The sequence below is a fragment of the Pristiophorus japonicus genome, chromosome 17, assembly GCF_044704955.1.
Source record: "Pristiophorus japonicus isolate sPriJap1 chromosome 17, sPriJap1.hap1, whole genome shotgun sequence".
In the NCBI taxonomy this organism is placed as follows: domain Eukaryota; kingdom Metazoa; phylum Chordata; class Chondrichthyes; family Pristiophoridae; genus Pristiophorus; species Pristiophorus japonicus.
This window is the reverse complement of record NC_091993.1, coordinates 124,880,595-124,897,191: the sequence shown is the minus strand read 5'-3', so window position 1 is coordinate 124,897,191 and position 16,597 is coordinate 124,880,595. Positions and strand designations below refer to the sequence as shown.

At 43.9% G+C, this 16,597-nt stretch overlaps 1 protein-coding gene across 2 annotated transcripts in view; it reads left to right on the top strand.

Moving 5' to 3' along the window:
• The window catches only part of rap1aa (RAP1A, member of RAS oncogene family a), a 121,177-nt gene that overhangs the window by 88,492 nt on the left and 16,088 nt on the right, over nt 1–16,597 (top strand). For both annotated transcript variants that reach the window (XM_070859242.1, XM_070859243.1), the window contains 2 exons: nt 2,371–2,427; nt 6,980–7,120. In XM_070859242.1, coding sequence (XP_070715343.1) covers nt 2,371–2,427; nt 6,980–7,120 — 198 coding nt within the window. The remainder of the gene's footprint in view (nt 1–2,370; nt 2,428–6,979; nt 7,121–16,597) is intronic.

Below are 16,597 nucleotides of genomic sequence, written 5' to 3'. Positions count from 1 at the left end.
CCGATCACACCGCTCTGCAATCTCTCACTGCTCCTTCGTCCTGACCTCGCCGCTCCTGCTGTACCTGCCCACGCTCCAATCACCGACCTGGATCTTGGTGACGTCCCTTTTCACTGCCATTGCACTCCTGCTCCAGCACGTACTGCTCCCTGGAGTGGTATGGCAATACTATACCGTGAACTAAGCAGTCACTGCTCCACTAAATGCTTTACATTGGAGGATTCTTGGGGGTGGGAGAGGAGAGAGAAAGAGGAGGAGGAGGGGAAGATATGGTGCCTGGGTATCGTATCGAACTTTAAGTGAGCAAGGAAAGATACCTTCCCTTGCTGTCTGTCTTGGTCTTTGAATCTTGTGAACTGGAATGGGATCCTGTGCCACCATTTTCATTTGATCGCATGGTGGTGATTTCTAATACAGGGAACCAAGTGGGGACTTTTTCTGTTTCAAGTCGTGCTAACAATCGGCCAGCTCTCCTGTTTTGTTTGAGCTGGTGGTTGACCTGATTTTTCTCTCTTCCTGTTCCTCATTATTATTCATGCGGCCGCCGGAGATTTAGTGAGGGCAGGGTCAGGCTTGGCAGCGGTGCCCACCGTGGCCCAAAGCCTCCAGCAACCCGATGTCCCGGCTCACGCATAAAGCTTCACTTGTGCAAAGTGCCAGAAGGTCGCCGGTGCGTTTGGGATTGTATTCCAGCTCCAGTCAGTGCTTCCAGGAGAGGCATGTGACAGCAGAGCCACAGACTTCCTGCTAAATTTTAAAGAAATGCAGCTGGGATGGTGGTCACCCCACAGACGCTCAGTTCTAGTATACCAGTTATGTAGACCCATTATATCATTTTTCTGAAAGCTTTCCTATCGACTAACTTCCCTTTTCCTAATCTTTTTTCAGTTGAAACTGTGTCGAAGTAAATCTGACACATTGGACTGTGTTTAAACTCCTCCCCCCCCCCCCCCCCCCCCCCGGATGGGCTTACTGCTTTCATTTCTGACTTGCTGTGCAGAAGTGAAACTGGTTTGAATAAATATTGATTTAAACCGATAATGGATTTAAACAAGAGAAATATTTCCAGTGTGATCTATCTGGAAGTTACTGTAACTAGAGGTCATGGAGAATAATCGTTCCCGAGCAAGACTGTGACCATCTGACATGGCACAGCATTAAAAGGGTCTCTGAAGATCCCACGCTATTGTAAATATATAATCTAAATGACCGTAAATTGAGCAGACATTACTGCTCAGCACAAAGCTCCCCTCGCCCTAATTGAGCTTCAATTGGCAGTCTTGCTCGGGGCCGCATGGATGGCTGATGTAGCACATGGGGAAACCATTGCATCTCTGTGCAGTAGTGGGTGCTCCTGAAGGTCACTCATCTATCTAACCATGCGTATTTAACCTGACCCAGATATTTGATACTGACGCTAGAGGCCCAACATGGAAATTGTTCCATTCTCCTCAACCAAAGTCCTTCATCTTAAGTGCAAAATAATCTCCAATCATATTTAATTTAAAATAAAATCCTGATTCATTGCCCCAAGCAAACAGCTAGGCTATAAAATATACGACTGCTACCAAAACAAATTTGCCTTCTGTCCTTGCACATAGGAACATAGGAATTGCTGGATGATAAGACCAATGTCCATCTGGTTTGTTAGTTTACAACAGACCCAGATATGACATGACTCATAAGTAAGGTAGACTGACAGTGGTCTTAATTGCGAGGCTAAGCTTTGGCGGAACATGCGAAGTATTCTAAAACTATATATAGTTTAAGCTTGAGTCGAAGTGAGGTGATCTCCCTGTCGTGAGGGGGCATAATCTTAAAATTAGACGAGGCATTTTTTCACACAGGATGGTGCAAATCTGGATCACTTTTCCCCCAAAAAGCCTGTAGATGCTGGAGGTCATTTGGAAATGTTCAAGACTGAGATCGACGGATATACGTAAGGCGAGGGTATCTCGGGATTGTAGATCAAAAGCTGGTAAATGGGGTTGCAGCCAATGTTCCCTGTAAGTTGCGCGGCCATGCAGTTCTTGGGATCTCCCACGCAGCTGGCTTGTCGGCTTTTCAATGCAAAAAGTTGCACATGTGCGGTATTTTTAATGGGCCGGGCAGTCCCTTAAAGGGACCATGCACCCCCCCAAAAAAATAAGCAACATTGGTTGGGGCACACCAGCCATTATCTGATCTGAATGGCGGACGGAGCAGGCTGAAGAGACTGAATGACCTACTCCAGTTCATATCCAACTATGATAGGTGTCAATGTGAGTGTTATGCGGAATTAGGTTATGAATGCACAAGGGTACTGTTATAATTGTTGCTTAAGCATTTAAATGTGGTTTGGTTAAAATTTATTCTGTTTTCCCTTTGCAGCAAGTTGAAGTAGACTGCCAACAGTGTATGCTTGAAATCCTCGACACAGCAGGAACAGTAAGAAATCTTCTTTCGTACAAATTTTGAGTGGCTGCCCACCTTAATGCCATTTTATTATACTGCATTTTATAACATTCCATGGATAGTCTGCAAACAACTCACATAAATTGGTCACTATATACATATGACAACCCTGGCAACAGTTAGAAACGTGTGCATAGCTTTTTTTTTCCCCCACTCCCCCCTCGAAGTTTATTACCAGTAGCTGGAATAGGTATGAAAGGCAGAAAGTGCTAGTTATGCAGGTCCCTCATTGTGGAACTTTCTTCCGTTCTGTTCTAGTGATGAGGTTTACCCTCCAAGATATCCCTGTAAAGTGTAATCAGTCAGTGAATATCTGGTTACATCTTTAAAAAGTTGGTCAGATAAATTGTATCTTCAACTTGACTAACTCTTATTTGTTAAGATTGGGCAACATTGGCAAAGCCGTATTTATTTCCCTGAAAGAAAGCCAGATTTGCATTTGTATAGCGCCTTTCATGACCCCAGGGTGTCCCAAAGCGCTTTACAGCCAATGAAGTACGTTTTGAACTGTAGTCGCTGTTGTAATGCAGGAAACACGGCAGCCAGTGTACCCACATACACCAATGTGATGATGATCAGATGATTTTTTTTAGTGGTGTTGGTTGAGGGATAAATTCTGGCCCAGGACACTGGGGATAACTCCCCTGCTCTTTTGAAGTAGTGCCATGGGATCTTTCACATCCACCTGAGAGCAGACGGGGCCTCGATTTAACGTCTCATTTGAAAGACGGCACCTTTGACAGTGCAGGGCTCCCTCAGCACTGCACTGGAGTGTCAGCTTAGATTTTTGTATTCCAGTCTCTGGGCATTAAGAATCCAACTAATAGGTGGAGGGTCCTTGAAGGACATTTCATGAATCATTTAGTTTTTTATAACAAACCACCAGCTTTTGTGATGCCAGCTCTCAAATGACTGGAGTTACTGAATTAAATTTCATAACTTTCCTTGCTAGTGGGATTTGAACTTGCGTCTGCAGCAAACCCGCTATGCCTCTATACCTGGACCTTCTATCTTAAAGCATAGCGATTCCTCACCATGCATACACTAGGAACAGGAGGAGACCATTTAGCCCCTCCAGCCTGTTCCACCATTCAATGAGATCACGGGTGATCTGTGACCTAACTCCATATACCCGCCTTTGCCCCATATCCCTTAATATCTTTGGTTCCCAAAAAGCTATCCATCTCTGATTTTAAAATTAACAATTGATCTCGTGTCAATTTGCAGTTTTGGAAGGTAAGCTTGAAATTACTACGTGTGTGTGGTGGGTGTAGAAGTGTTTCCTAATTTCACTCCTGAAAAGTCTGGGTCTCATTTTTAGACTGTGCCCCCTAGTCCTAGACTTCCCAACCAATGGAAATAGTTTCTCCTCTTCTACCCTCTCAGTTCCCCCTAATATCCGAAACTTCGATCGAATTGCCTCTTACGCTTAATTCCAGAGCATACAACACTAGTTTTTGTACACTCTCCTCGTAATTTAACCCTTGGCCTAGAAGCTGCTCCTTGCCATGAAGTGCTACCTGGTTCGGCTGCATAGCTAGCTACTCCTCGCCATATGTGCGCAACATGTCTACATTACAAGGAGGCTGTTGTGCGGATTAAAATGAACGTTGTCAGCATTTTTAACCAACTTGAGAGGGTCTCTAGAAAGGTTCATTTTGCAAAGGCTAATGGAGACACAGGGTGTTCAACTAGATGAAGCTTTGTAGCCAGTTAGAGAGATTGCCCCAATACAGCTGAAGCACGGCAATTGCATCAGGTACAAACCATACTAGAGTCTGCTTCTTGCCAGTCTTGAGCATCTGTTGATGTAGCGTATACCCTGCATAGTTCCTTTCCATGTATACTTGAGTTGAATTATCTTGTGTTGTAGATAATCTGACATAATACAGTAAAGGCCAGCAAACCCAAGTGTCTTTCTTATCTTTTTTAAAATAAGTTGTGCTAAATCTTGACACTTTAGTCTCGATAATCACAATACCTTCTAAGTGACCACAGAGACCCCGCTAGAGATCAGAGTAACCCTCAAACTCCATTTCTGTTTGAATTTTCCTTGGTGCAGACTTTCCTTCTCTGGAGCATTCAGGATTCCAAATATTTTTTAATTGCAGTTCTGAATTTATTAATGCCTTCATGTTTGAATCCAAAAAGTTATAATTAGGTAACAATTTTCTTAATCTCTTCTCTGGGAGTGTAGTGTTCAGGCAATGAATTTTCTTCAGAATTCTTGGATCTAGACTCTACTCCAATGGAATTGGGTTCTGGTGCTGAAACAGTTGCTTGTTCTACATAATGGGGCGGCGCTAGTGAATGATCAAAAGCGGTAGCTATTCGGGTTGTAGATAAAGGACCAACTGAAGTGGCAGTCGAGCAGATAAAATCTGCTAAAGGCATGGCCTACCCCCAGTTGTCCCAGAGAATTCGGTGCAGCGCAGTTGTGCATGAAATTTAGGTTTGAAGGAAGGGCAAGACCCGATTTTTGAAGTTGCAGCCCAGCAGTTGAATGACACGACCAATGTTCCCTCAATCTTTTTTGGGGGGGTGCGCGGCCCCTTTAACTGGCTGCGTGGCCCATTTAAATGTTTGCGCATGCGCATTTTTCCCATTTTAAAAGCTGGTGAGCGGCTTGCGCGGGACTTTCAGACTGCTGCGCGGCAGCACAGCTTAACTAAAACGTTGGACCTGACCTGCCCCCGCCCTGACTTCTGGTCTGGTTCGTGGATAATTCAAGGCTCTACTGTTCTTGGGGAGGGCCTGGGGTCACAGCCTTCGTGAACACATTGCTGCAAGACCTGAAGTTAGCAGAATACTGTAGCTTGCTGACACTTCACAAACGATGCGTCCAATACTCCCTCTGGTGTTAAGCCAGACACTGCAGCATTCCAACTTCAGGTTTTTTTCAAAGCTTTAATGCTGACTCTCCAACTTACAAGCCTCATTCGAACAGTTGCTGCATTCTGACTTTTTTTTTCTTCACATTTAAAAGGAACTCTGGCCAAAGAAGTTTTAATCAAACACGTGCAGTTAAAATGTGCATTTCCTCCACTATTATGGCACCAGAACCTTTTCCTAGGGTCTCGTTAAATCCATAAGCTGCTTATTAGCTGTGCAGTAGTCATGTTGTTCATGCAGCCTTCCAGGGGATCTAATACAGTTTTGAGGCTATTGGCTGTGGGCTTCTGACTGTGATCAGGAACCGTTGCTGTAGTCCTACCCTGGCTTGGTATTGCCACTTAATATTTAATTTTCCATTTGAGTTAAAGACTTCTGTACTTGTCTAAAGTTTAAATAGAAGAGATTTTTGTAAATATTTTCTTCCAGCGTCACAAATTGTTCCCAGCTGAATGTGGGCGATCCTTAGCTCGATGCCCCGTGTGACTGGGAGGGGGTGGAGAGAGCTGTCATCATTGCGGGGCTGAAACTTTGCTACATGAGGAAGAACCAAAGCTGCCAACCTGTGCTGTGAAAGTTTTAAGATGTGCGCAGCTAACTTATCGCTCTGCTTTAGTCACAAGTTACTGTTAAAGCTTGCTTTAACTTTTTTAGACAAGTTAAAAATCAAGTACATTCACGATCAGAATTCCCTTCAGCCATACGCTGTCCAAAGAGGGCTCGATCTGGTTCAGTCGGGGAGCCAGCCTTTGGCTCGCTGACCGCATTCCTGCCCGAGTCAGCAGGTGTAGGGCTCGAACTCCACACAGACCTGGCTTGACCTCCAGAGGGATACACATCTGGTGTGTGGGTGGACCCATCATATGGGTTGTGGGAGTCCACCCCAACCCCCATTGTATAGGACGAGCGGCTATGAAGTTGGTTTACAGCCAGAATGTGAAGATACGCAAGAACATAAGAATTAGGAGTAAGCCAAACAGCAGCTCGAGCCTATTGATCACCATTCAATAAGATCATGGCTGATCTTCGACCCCCAACTCCACTTTCCTGCCCGATCTCCATATCCCTCGAGTCCAAAAATCAGTCAATCTCAGCCTTGAATATATTTAATGATTCAGCATCCACAGCCCCTTGAGGGCAGAGAATTCCATAGATTTACAATCCTGAGTGAAGAAATTCCTCCTCATCTCCGTCTTAAATGGCCGACCCCTTATCCTGAGACTCTGCCCATTTCTTTTTCTCTTCCTGTGTGCATTCCCCCCCCCCCCCCTTCCCCAGTTCTAGTCTCTTCAGCCAGGGGAAACGACCTCTCCATCTACCCTGTCAAATCCACCTCAGAATCTTGTATATTTCAATGAGATCACCTCCCACTCTTCTAAACTTCAGAGATTATAGGTCCAGTCTCTTATAGGACAACCCTCTCATCCCAAGAATCAATCTCTATACAACATCTAGAAGAAAGATGGCAACAAATTGAGCACATTCCAAATTTCCAGTATCCTTTGATTCCTTCTACCAGTTGGGTTTTGCTGTGCTATCGACCAATGGGATTTATAAGGTGTATACTACAGAAATTTGTATGTACGGTCTCAGCAGTTGATCAAACATTAAATTTATCCCTTGTCCATTGCAGGAGCAATTCACGGCAATGAGAGATCTGTATATGAAGAACGGCCAGGGGTTTGCACTAGTATATTCTATAACCGCACAGTCAACGTTTAATGACTTACAGGACCTGAGAGAACAGATCCTACGAGTCAAGGACACTGAAGATGTAAGTACACTTGATTTAATTTTGCCTCTTGACTGCAGTTGAATTTCAGGACAAACTTAATTAGGATTATAATATGTTTCTGACCAGGTATATTTTTTTTTAAATATTTAGACATTTCAGGTTTATTTCCTATGGAGTTTATTTTTTGACTCTTTTTAAGCAGTTGAGAATTGAAGAGTCGTCAATTTTTGTATTTATATACATGGGACTTGGTGCGAGTTAGGACACGGGCAGCCAAGTTTTGGTTTGCCTTGAGTTGGAAAATCTCAGCTGGGCGGGGATGGAAAACCCACAGCCGATCTTTGAGGGAGTTCAGGATCAGGCTGGAGGGCTGCCAGTGACCCCCCATCCCAACAGGAGTTCCTGCCTTGGTGGGAAGGGGACGAGTCAAATTGGATCAAGTTTCCCCAGTCTTCTCCGTGAGAAATAACCCCAGTCCCACCTTCGCAGTTCAAAAACACTCTTCCAAACACGCTGTCCCTCCCTTTGAACCATATAGTTCCAAACTCGAATGTATACGGTTTTATGTCTGATCTCACTGATAAATAACACACAACCTCTGCCACTCCCTTGATTGTTTACCTGTGACATATAACGCTATGTTTACCATTGCAACTCGTGTCTTGAACTGACCGAGAAACTTTTGCTCCACATTTTGGCACTTCAGTCATCCTGACTAAATGTATAATGCACATTTAGTAATTGTATCTGCATTTCACATTACTTTTTATTTCTCAATCAAGTTCCATTCACTCATTATTTAATTGCTCTAGTTCCTTTTCCTTCTCTTTGTTAGCACTTGCTGTCCAGGCAAAAAACTTGTAACTTGATACTTAGAGAAGTTTCTTGGCTGCACTTTATTATAATGTTTCAAATTTAACTTTAATCTACAAAAACAACTTCATTAAATGGATGTGACTAGTTTGAAAAGCATTGGAATCTGTTAATATGCAGGGTTAAAGTGGGTGTGGTTTCAGAGTTTCTGTATTTGTATTCTGATGGGATAATATAAGCAGATTTCCTGGCTCAACTTATTGCACCATTGCTGCTGAGTGCTCAGAATTGGCAGAGTTCAATGGCTGTACATGAAGGCATTTCCTGCCCCTCTTGCAATGAATCCCCTTCAAAAGTAGCTGTAAAAAAAAAAAAAAAAAAAATCCAAGTTTTGTCTGAAATGACAACTCCATTAAGCTCATTCTTCAGTGCTTTGAGAAATTGAAGCATGCAGCCTCAGTACACGATCCAGCCGGGCAGAATTAGTTATGTATAATGCCGATTGAAAAAGGCCAGATCCTTGTCAAGGGGTTTAGGGGGGGGGGGGGAGGCTTGCGTTCATCGTGGGTTTCCAGTCGATTTCGACCCAGCCCAGAGTGAAGAGGCAGACCTACAATAACTGGTGCAAATAGTTTAACTATTTAACTGACATCCTCGCCCATCTTTAAACTGAGTAATTTGATTTCCAGCTCTTGCATAAGGTAACATAACAATTAGGAGTAGGCCATACAGCCCCTTGTGCCTGCTCCATCATTGAATAAGATCATGGCTGATCTTCAACCTCAACTCCACTTTCCCGCACTATCCCCATATCCCTTGATTTCCCTAAGAGTCCAAAAATCTAACTCTCTCATCCTTGAATAAACTCGATGATTCAGAATTCTTTGGATAGAGAATTCCAAAGATGCAGGAAGGATGTTTCCTCTGGCTGGGGAGTCAAGAACCAGGAATAAGGGATTGACCATTTAGGACTGATTAGAAACTTCTCTGAGGGTGATGAATCTTTGAAATTCTCTACCCCAGAGGGCTGTGGAGGCTCAGTCTTTGAGTATATTCAAGTCTGAGGTCGATAGATTTTTGAATATCAAGGGATATGGGGGACAGTGCAGGAAAGTGGAGTTGAGGTCGAAGATCAGCCACGATCTCATTGAATAGTGGAGCAGGCTCGAGGGGCCGAATGGCCTGCTCCTGCTGCTAATGACATTCTTGTGAATCAATGAAAAGACGTAGTGGGTAAGCTAGTTGAGCCGATCATAAACCCTCGCGATAAACCTCTGACACTCACGCGAAGTGCCACTGACTCGAGTTGGATCGCCACGTTTCTGGGGGATGGGAGAGCACAGGATGCTGGTCAGATTCTTTTGACTTGCGTGCAATGGTTCAACTCATTCTTGTATCTTTTTCAGTTGTCCGGGGAAACAATCTAATCTTGAGCTCTCTTGCAAGCCACAGAGCGGCATTTCTGTGCTGCAATTGGACCAATGATTGTGATTCTAAACTGATTTCACTCCAAGTATTTGTAATTCCAAATATTTGTGGTTCATAATGAGAAGTCCAGGCATACCATAATACAAACTAAACACCAAATATAAAATCCAGGTCTCCCAGCGGAGAGGGAAAATCGATTGGCCAATTGACCCCATCCCCTGCTTCCTTCATTGTTCTAGTTGCTTGGGCAGCTTGACCAGAGAACTGTAGAGTATCTGAAGATCAGGGTAGACTGTTAAACTCTCCAAACCAATATTCCCACTGTCTAAAGTCTCGCACAGCCGTCTCGCCGGCTTTTGAATGGAAAAGCTGCGCATGTGAGGAAGTTTGAGCGGGCACCACAAATTTATTTTTCTAAGGAAACATTGCTCCAAACGATACATTTATTTTTTTAGAATTGCCCGTGAAAGCATTTTAAAGGTTCATGAGGTTCTCTCGTGTTTCTTTGCCATGTTAACAGCCCACGTCGCAGTAAGATGAAGTCACCGGTGACCCTTCTAATGTTCTCTTTCACGAAAGGTCCAGTGTGGGGGTGCACTTAATTCAGCTGCCCCGGGTGGGAGAATACTCGTGTTCTCTGCTGATTCTGGTGCTGAATAAGTGGAGGAGAAATAGCGTGTGGCTCTGTTGCTTTTTATGCCTATGTGCTCTTCTGCTCCGGGTTGGGGGGGGGGGGGAAGGGGAAAGGAGGAGAAAGTAATTCACTTTAAGTTTGTAGCAACTATCATTGTTTTCCAAGGCCTAAATACCGACCTAATGCTGACCTTGCACTGGGCTTTACCCTGTGTTCCTATATTTAGCTTTGTATTGTGATCAGCATATTCTGTTCAAATTATGAGACTGAGTATTTGACAGTGCAGTGTACCTTCTAACTCGGGCATTTGCCATACTTCTGTTTGGGCATTTATAAACATTTAGCACTTGTGGTGCTTTCTGTGTGTGTGTGTGTGTGTGTGTAGAATCTGTGTTTCAAGATTACAGACTCGTTCGGCTAATTCCAGATGAGCCACAAGTATAGAACACATTCGGATACAAATTAATGTGTTTATTGGGCCTGTTTGTTAATTGGCAGTGTCCCAAGGGATTGTTCTGTGCAAAAGATGGTGCTTTTGTTTTGTATCGCACAACATGGAGGGGGTCTTCTAAATCTGAAAACTGAGAAAGCTGCAGGTTTTCAGCAGAGCTTAACTCAAGATTTCCTGTTGTGTGCAGGAAGTATTCATACCTCAAATTCATAATAGCAGGCACATCCACCCTTACAAAAGGGCAACCTTTCATCGTGTGCACGTGTCTGCTGTTTCCTGCCCCTGTGTGTTACTTTGCTGATATCATCCACTATGGCGATCTGCTTAATCGGTCCATCTGTTCTTTAATGCTGTAAGTAATTGTCACATAGCTTGGTAACAACAAATGTTTTAAATATGGGGTGTGTTTTTCTCCAGTTTTTATTTTTGAATGAAGAAAAGACTCAACAGATCTCCCTGAAGTTGCAGTGGTCACTGCCTCCTTCCCCTCATGCCCCCCAACTCCACAACCATTTCCATTCTTCACCACCACCTACGTGTTGCCAAGGCAGTTTAGTCCTGTGAGCTGGTTTGCTATTCAGTAGCATGAGTTTAACTTTGTTTAGAAGGGCTGTGTGTTTATATGGAACCTTATCAAGTGTCCTCTTGAAGATCCAAGTAAATTATAGTCACTGGTGTCCCTCATCCCCTTGTTGAGTTGTCGCCGCAATAGAATCCCAGCAGTTTAGTTGAGGCACCATCTATTGCTTCTGTCGATGGAGAATGCTGCCTCGGATTTATCTGTAAGGGGCGTTAACAGCATCGCGTACAATATGCTGAAATATTTTTCGCTAAACATTTTAGGCTAACTGAACTATAATGTTCAGGTGTTCCTTTTATTTTAAATAGGATAGCATTCACTATTCTGTGTCACAGCTCTTACCAGAGCCTCTGTTTTGTTTTGAAGTTGACTAGGGCGTGTCCCATCTGGCCGAGGCACTGTCGACGTTTCCTGCTTTGGGTGTCTTTGAACATCAGCAGCTCATGCATTACAAACAGCAGCCATTTTTCTGTCACAATCGGTCACAGCTGCTGTATATTCAAATGTGTTGCCCCTTCAGCCCCATTACCTGCTCTGCAGAGAAACTTGGGAAACTAATACGCCTCACGTGCAGCTTTGAAAAAATCACTTGCCCTTTTAGAAAAAAGAAAGACTTGCATTTACATAGCACTTCTCATAGCGGACATCCCAAAGCGCTTTACAACCAATTAAATACTTTTTGTAGTGTAGTCACTATTGTAATGCAAGAAACACGACAGTTAGTTTGTGCACAGCAAGCTCCCACAATCAGCAGTGTGATGACCAGAATTTTTTTTTTTTTTAAAGTGATGATTGAGGGAAAAATATTGGCCCCAGGACATCGGAGAGAACTCCCCAGCTCTTCGAAATAGCGCGTGGGATCTTTTATGTCCACCTGAGAGCAGACGGGGCCTCAGTTTAATGTCTCATCTGAAAGATGGCCCCTCCGACAGTGCAGCACTCCCTCAGTACTGCCCCTCCAACAGTGCAGCACTCCCTCAGTACTGTACTGGTGTGTCAGCCTAGATTTCTTTTTTCATGCTCCAGTGTCGAATGCAGACTTAAAGCCCACTTTAACTGTTGAAATGGTAAGGATGAAAAAGTTTTCATAATCAACGGGTTTTATTACTTCAAATGCAACGAGCTTGTTTGCCCACACCCCCTCACCCCACCACAACCAGTAATTTTTGATAAAAATCAAACTCCAAACTTGGTTGCATAGATGCCCGGGCTGGTATTAAACTTCTAAAAGTACTGGAATGCAGATTCTGCGTCTGCTTCTGATCCGCAAGCACCACACTGAAATCTCTCTGGTTCTGCCTCCTACCTCCAAACACATCTTGTTGCCAGTACCTTCCAGAATTTCTTCCGTGTTGGTAAAATAACTCCGACCAGCTTTATTTTTTTAAATAAGGAGAAAGGGATGTATTCGCCAGTTTTCATTTCCACACAGCCTTACTGCAAGAGGAGTCGAGAATTTATTAAAATAATGTAAGCTGGCTCGGGTTGCATCATTCTGGATTTGTTGTGGATGTGGATTGAAATTTCATAAGAGTAAGCTTTTGACAGTTCGAGGACCACCAGAATTATGGCATGTAATGTTTGTATTTGCTTGCGCTCTCACTCCACTCCTTCCTGCCTCTTTCCAGCCCCCCCCCCCCCCCCCAAGAAGGACATCATTAGAAGTGACAAAGCTAGAAAGTTCAGAGGAGCACTGATGGTAGTAATGATTTTAAAATGGAGAAAGGCCAATGGTTCTCGGCGAGAGTGAGCTGGAGGTTATCGGTGAAAGATGGGTCGCCCCTCAGACCCGTTTTCTTGTATCCTCAGTTTAGGAAAGGTGCTAGTGTTGCCTTTCCACATGTGGGAGCTGTAGTCCAGCCTCTAGTCGGCTTGGCCTTCAGAGTTAAGAGCTCTCGATGGGAAAATAAGTGTTTGTGCTGAATGAGGAAACTAGCTTCTTGGCAGAAGCTTTAATAATAGTGGCGTTGAGAGTGTTACACTTCAGTCGCAGGAGACATGTGGAAAGGCAACACTAGCACCTTTCCTAAACTGAGGATACAAGAAAACGAGTCTGAGGGGCAACCCATCTTTCACATATCTCCAGCTCACTCTCGCCGAGAGCCATTGGCCTTTCTCCATTTTAAAATCATTACTACCATCAGTGCTCCTCTGAACTTTCTAGCTTTGTCACTTCTAATGTCCTTCTTTGGGGGGGGGGGGGGGGGGGAGAAAGAGAGCCTGGAAAGAGGCAGGAAGAGGAGTTAATGGATAAAAGGCTAATGGTTGTCAAAGTGCAGCAGAAAGCAAGAAACATTCAACAAGTAGTGTTCAGGAAAGATTCATCAGTGATTCGGTTTGGCATTTAATAATTAAATTCATATATTCACTGGAGGAAATTTCCTCTTAACCTAGTTTTCCCTATCAACACAAATATTTTATCACTCAATGCCCCCCAAAAATGTATTAATCAAAAATGTGCCTATCTTTGATTACTAGGTAAGGATGAACAGGCTGGGTCTCTTTTCTCTTGGAAAAAAGAAGGCTGAGGGGTGACCTAATAGAGGTCTTTAAAATTATGAAAGGTTTTGATAGAGAGGATACAGAATGAATGTTTCCACTTGTGGGGAAGAGCAGAACTAGAGGCCATCAATATAAGATAAGTCACCAAGAAATGCAATAGGGAATTCAGAAGAAACTTCTTTACCCAGAGAGTGGTGAGAATGTGGAACTCGCTACCACGGAGTGGTTGAAGCAAATAGTATCGATGCATTTAAGGGGAGGCTGGACAAGCATATGGGGGAGAAGGGAATAGAGGGTTGTGTGGATAGATTTAGATGAGGAAAGACTGGAGGAGGCTCGAGTAGAGCATAAATGCCGGCATGGACTGGTTGGGCTGAATCACCTGTCCCGTGTAATTATCTCCTGTATCCCTCAACAGCAGTGTGAGCCTAGCTGCGCAGTTATGAAATGTGAAGCAATGCATTACCTCTGACACTTGGGCCTGTGAGAGATCTTGGTTTCCTCAAGAATGTATTTGTAACAGATAAAACTGGGACATTGCAAGTTCTGTGAATCAAGAGGAGGCATGCTGTGTTTGCTTGTGAGCAAACCTCGGAGAATCTAAAGAATCCACCAAGTCCTTCCATTATTTCTGTGTAGTATTGATGCTAATCGAGCGCATGCCTTCATGTTGCACGCACAATTGATTTCGAAGCTGCCGCACTAAAACTTGTACTGTTCTCCTCTTTCCTCTATCCCAGTTTTGGTCTTGCTCCTAAATCTGATGAAATATAAACCTCACGTTTGCCCAGTGGTTACAAGCAGCTAATTTTGTTCAAGTGCTTGTGTGGCGAGAAAAGTGAATGGACTGTTCTCTCTGATGTATTAGGCTGAATCTCAGCACATTTCTAAAATCTATTCAGTTTGCAGTCTCGTTCAGCAAGACCGTTCAAGTGGAAAAGGGGAAGTCCCTTGTAGATTGTCAGTGACGTTTAAATTAGATTGTGCAAGTAAAACTCGGCTGTCCAAATTTAACTCTTGAAACTTTAATTACACAAGGGTGTCCTTAGCCCAGCCTTTACACTCTGCCAGACATTGCATCTTTGTTCATGTAAAAAATTTCATGAAAACCAATACCGAAATTCCATGGGACAGGATGAGAATTTGATGATGGGCAGCCCAAGGGAAATGGTTTTTATTTTAATTGTCGGAAATTTGCCCTGGAGTGGGCTCGGGTCTTCTGTGACTGCAAAGTGCTTTGATGCTGATACTCTACTGTGAACATCTGCCTTTGTGTGGCTGGTTGTACGAGCTTGGTTTCTGCATTTAAAAAAAAAAAAAAATCTCCTTGATTGCCAGCATTACTGTGGGCAGAAAACACAATCTCCATTTCCTCTAGCACCTGCCTCCTTAAACCTTCATTAAACAAACCGATACGCTCCGCTGCCACAGTTTGTGTAAAACAAATGGAATATTGTGGATCGCTCGCCATTAAGATGTTAACACTGGTTCCTTGGTAATTGATTCAGCTTATTCATTCTTTTAAACTTTCAAAACCATAAGGTGCTAATCAATGTTCCCAATAAGCCGTTCTCTGCGGCCGGTTTCTTTTACTGCGTGAGCCCTTTAAATTTCTGTGCATGTGAGGTACCTAGCGGCAAAGGCAGCAATCCAGGAGAATTGGTGCTAATGTCATTGGGAGAACTGGCTTGGAGTTGCTCTGCAAGGGGGTTGAACTGATACTGGTATATGGTCACTCACCCAAGGTGCTTTAGCCTTGTGTATGTTTAGCTCCCTCATACGGTTGGCCTCAAACGCTTTTTCGTTCTGTGTAATGGGCACTAACAACTTGGAACCTCTCTTTGTTAACCCCCCTCCCCCAATCACCACTCCACAGAATGGGGTCACAGGGCAAGTCACTGACTTACACACACCGTTCCTGCTGTTCACTGCACAGCAGCATTATTGGGTCCATTACCAAGTCGCTCTGGTCTGGATGCATGGGTGAAACCAACTGGAGTATTGTGCTCAATTCTGGGCACCACGTTTTGAAAAGGATAGCCATGCCTTGGGGGAGGGTACAGAGGAAATTTAGCAGGAATTTAGAGACTGGAGAAGCTGGGATTGTTCTTTGAGCAGAGGTGATCAAAATGATGAGTGGTTTTGATAGAGTAGATAGAGAAACTGTTTCCATTAGTAGGAGGGCCGGTAACCAGAGGATACAGATTTAAGATAATTGGCAAAATAATCCCGGGGGAGAGATGTTTTTACTTGGTGAGTTATGATCTGGAACACACTGCCTGAAAAGGATGGTGGAAGCAGATTCAATAGTAACTCTCAAAAGGGAAGTGGCTATGTACTGGAAAGAAAAATTTGCAGGGCTATGGGGAGTGGGACTAATTGGATCACTGAGTTGGCAAAGGCACGATGGGCCGAATGGCCTCCTTGTGCTGTAATTGTAAGCCAGATGTATTAGCTCTGCAAGCCGCCTCTTAGTACCACGAAGCAGTTCTTCAGTGTGGCAGCCTTCTCTCCTTCCCTACCGACACTGCTCTGGAACTTCTGTACTAGTTCGGTTTCAAATTAAATTGTAAATTTGAATGCTATTTCACTCACTGTTCACAATGCTACTGTACAGCACAGGAGGTGCCCATTCAGCCCATCCACACCATGTTCTAAACATGGTAACGTTTGTTCCAGTGCGAGAATTTAATTATGCTGCTCGTCTCAGGAATGCTGCTCCTATGAGCGCCGCCTCTAACAATGCAGCACCCCCCTAGACACTGCATTGGAGTGTGAGCCTAGATAATGTATTCAACTCTAATGCGGTTTGAACCCACAACCTTCTGACGGAGGAACCATTCCCATTGGGTGCCATTTCACTGGAGTGCAGCAGCAACTCTTCCATTGTGGATACGAGCTATAGCTGTTCCTATCCTTCTGGGAGGAATGACAGTAGATTCTGATAGCCTTTTAACCTTTTCATAGCACAATATTGTAATCATCTGCCCTGCAGGATGAGCTGCACCTTTCATTTACTAGCATTGTGTAGGTTTCTAGGTTGTGCCGACGGGTGCCAGGAACTTGTGGTGGTGGCTTTGTTTCCACGGCAGGTGCCAGTTTTGAAAA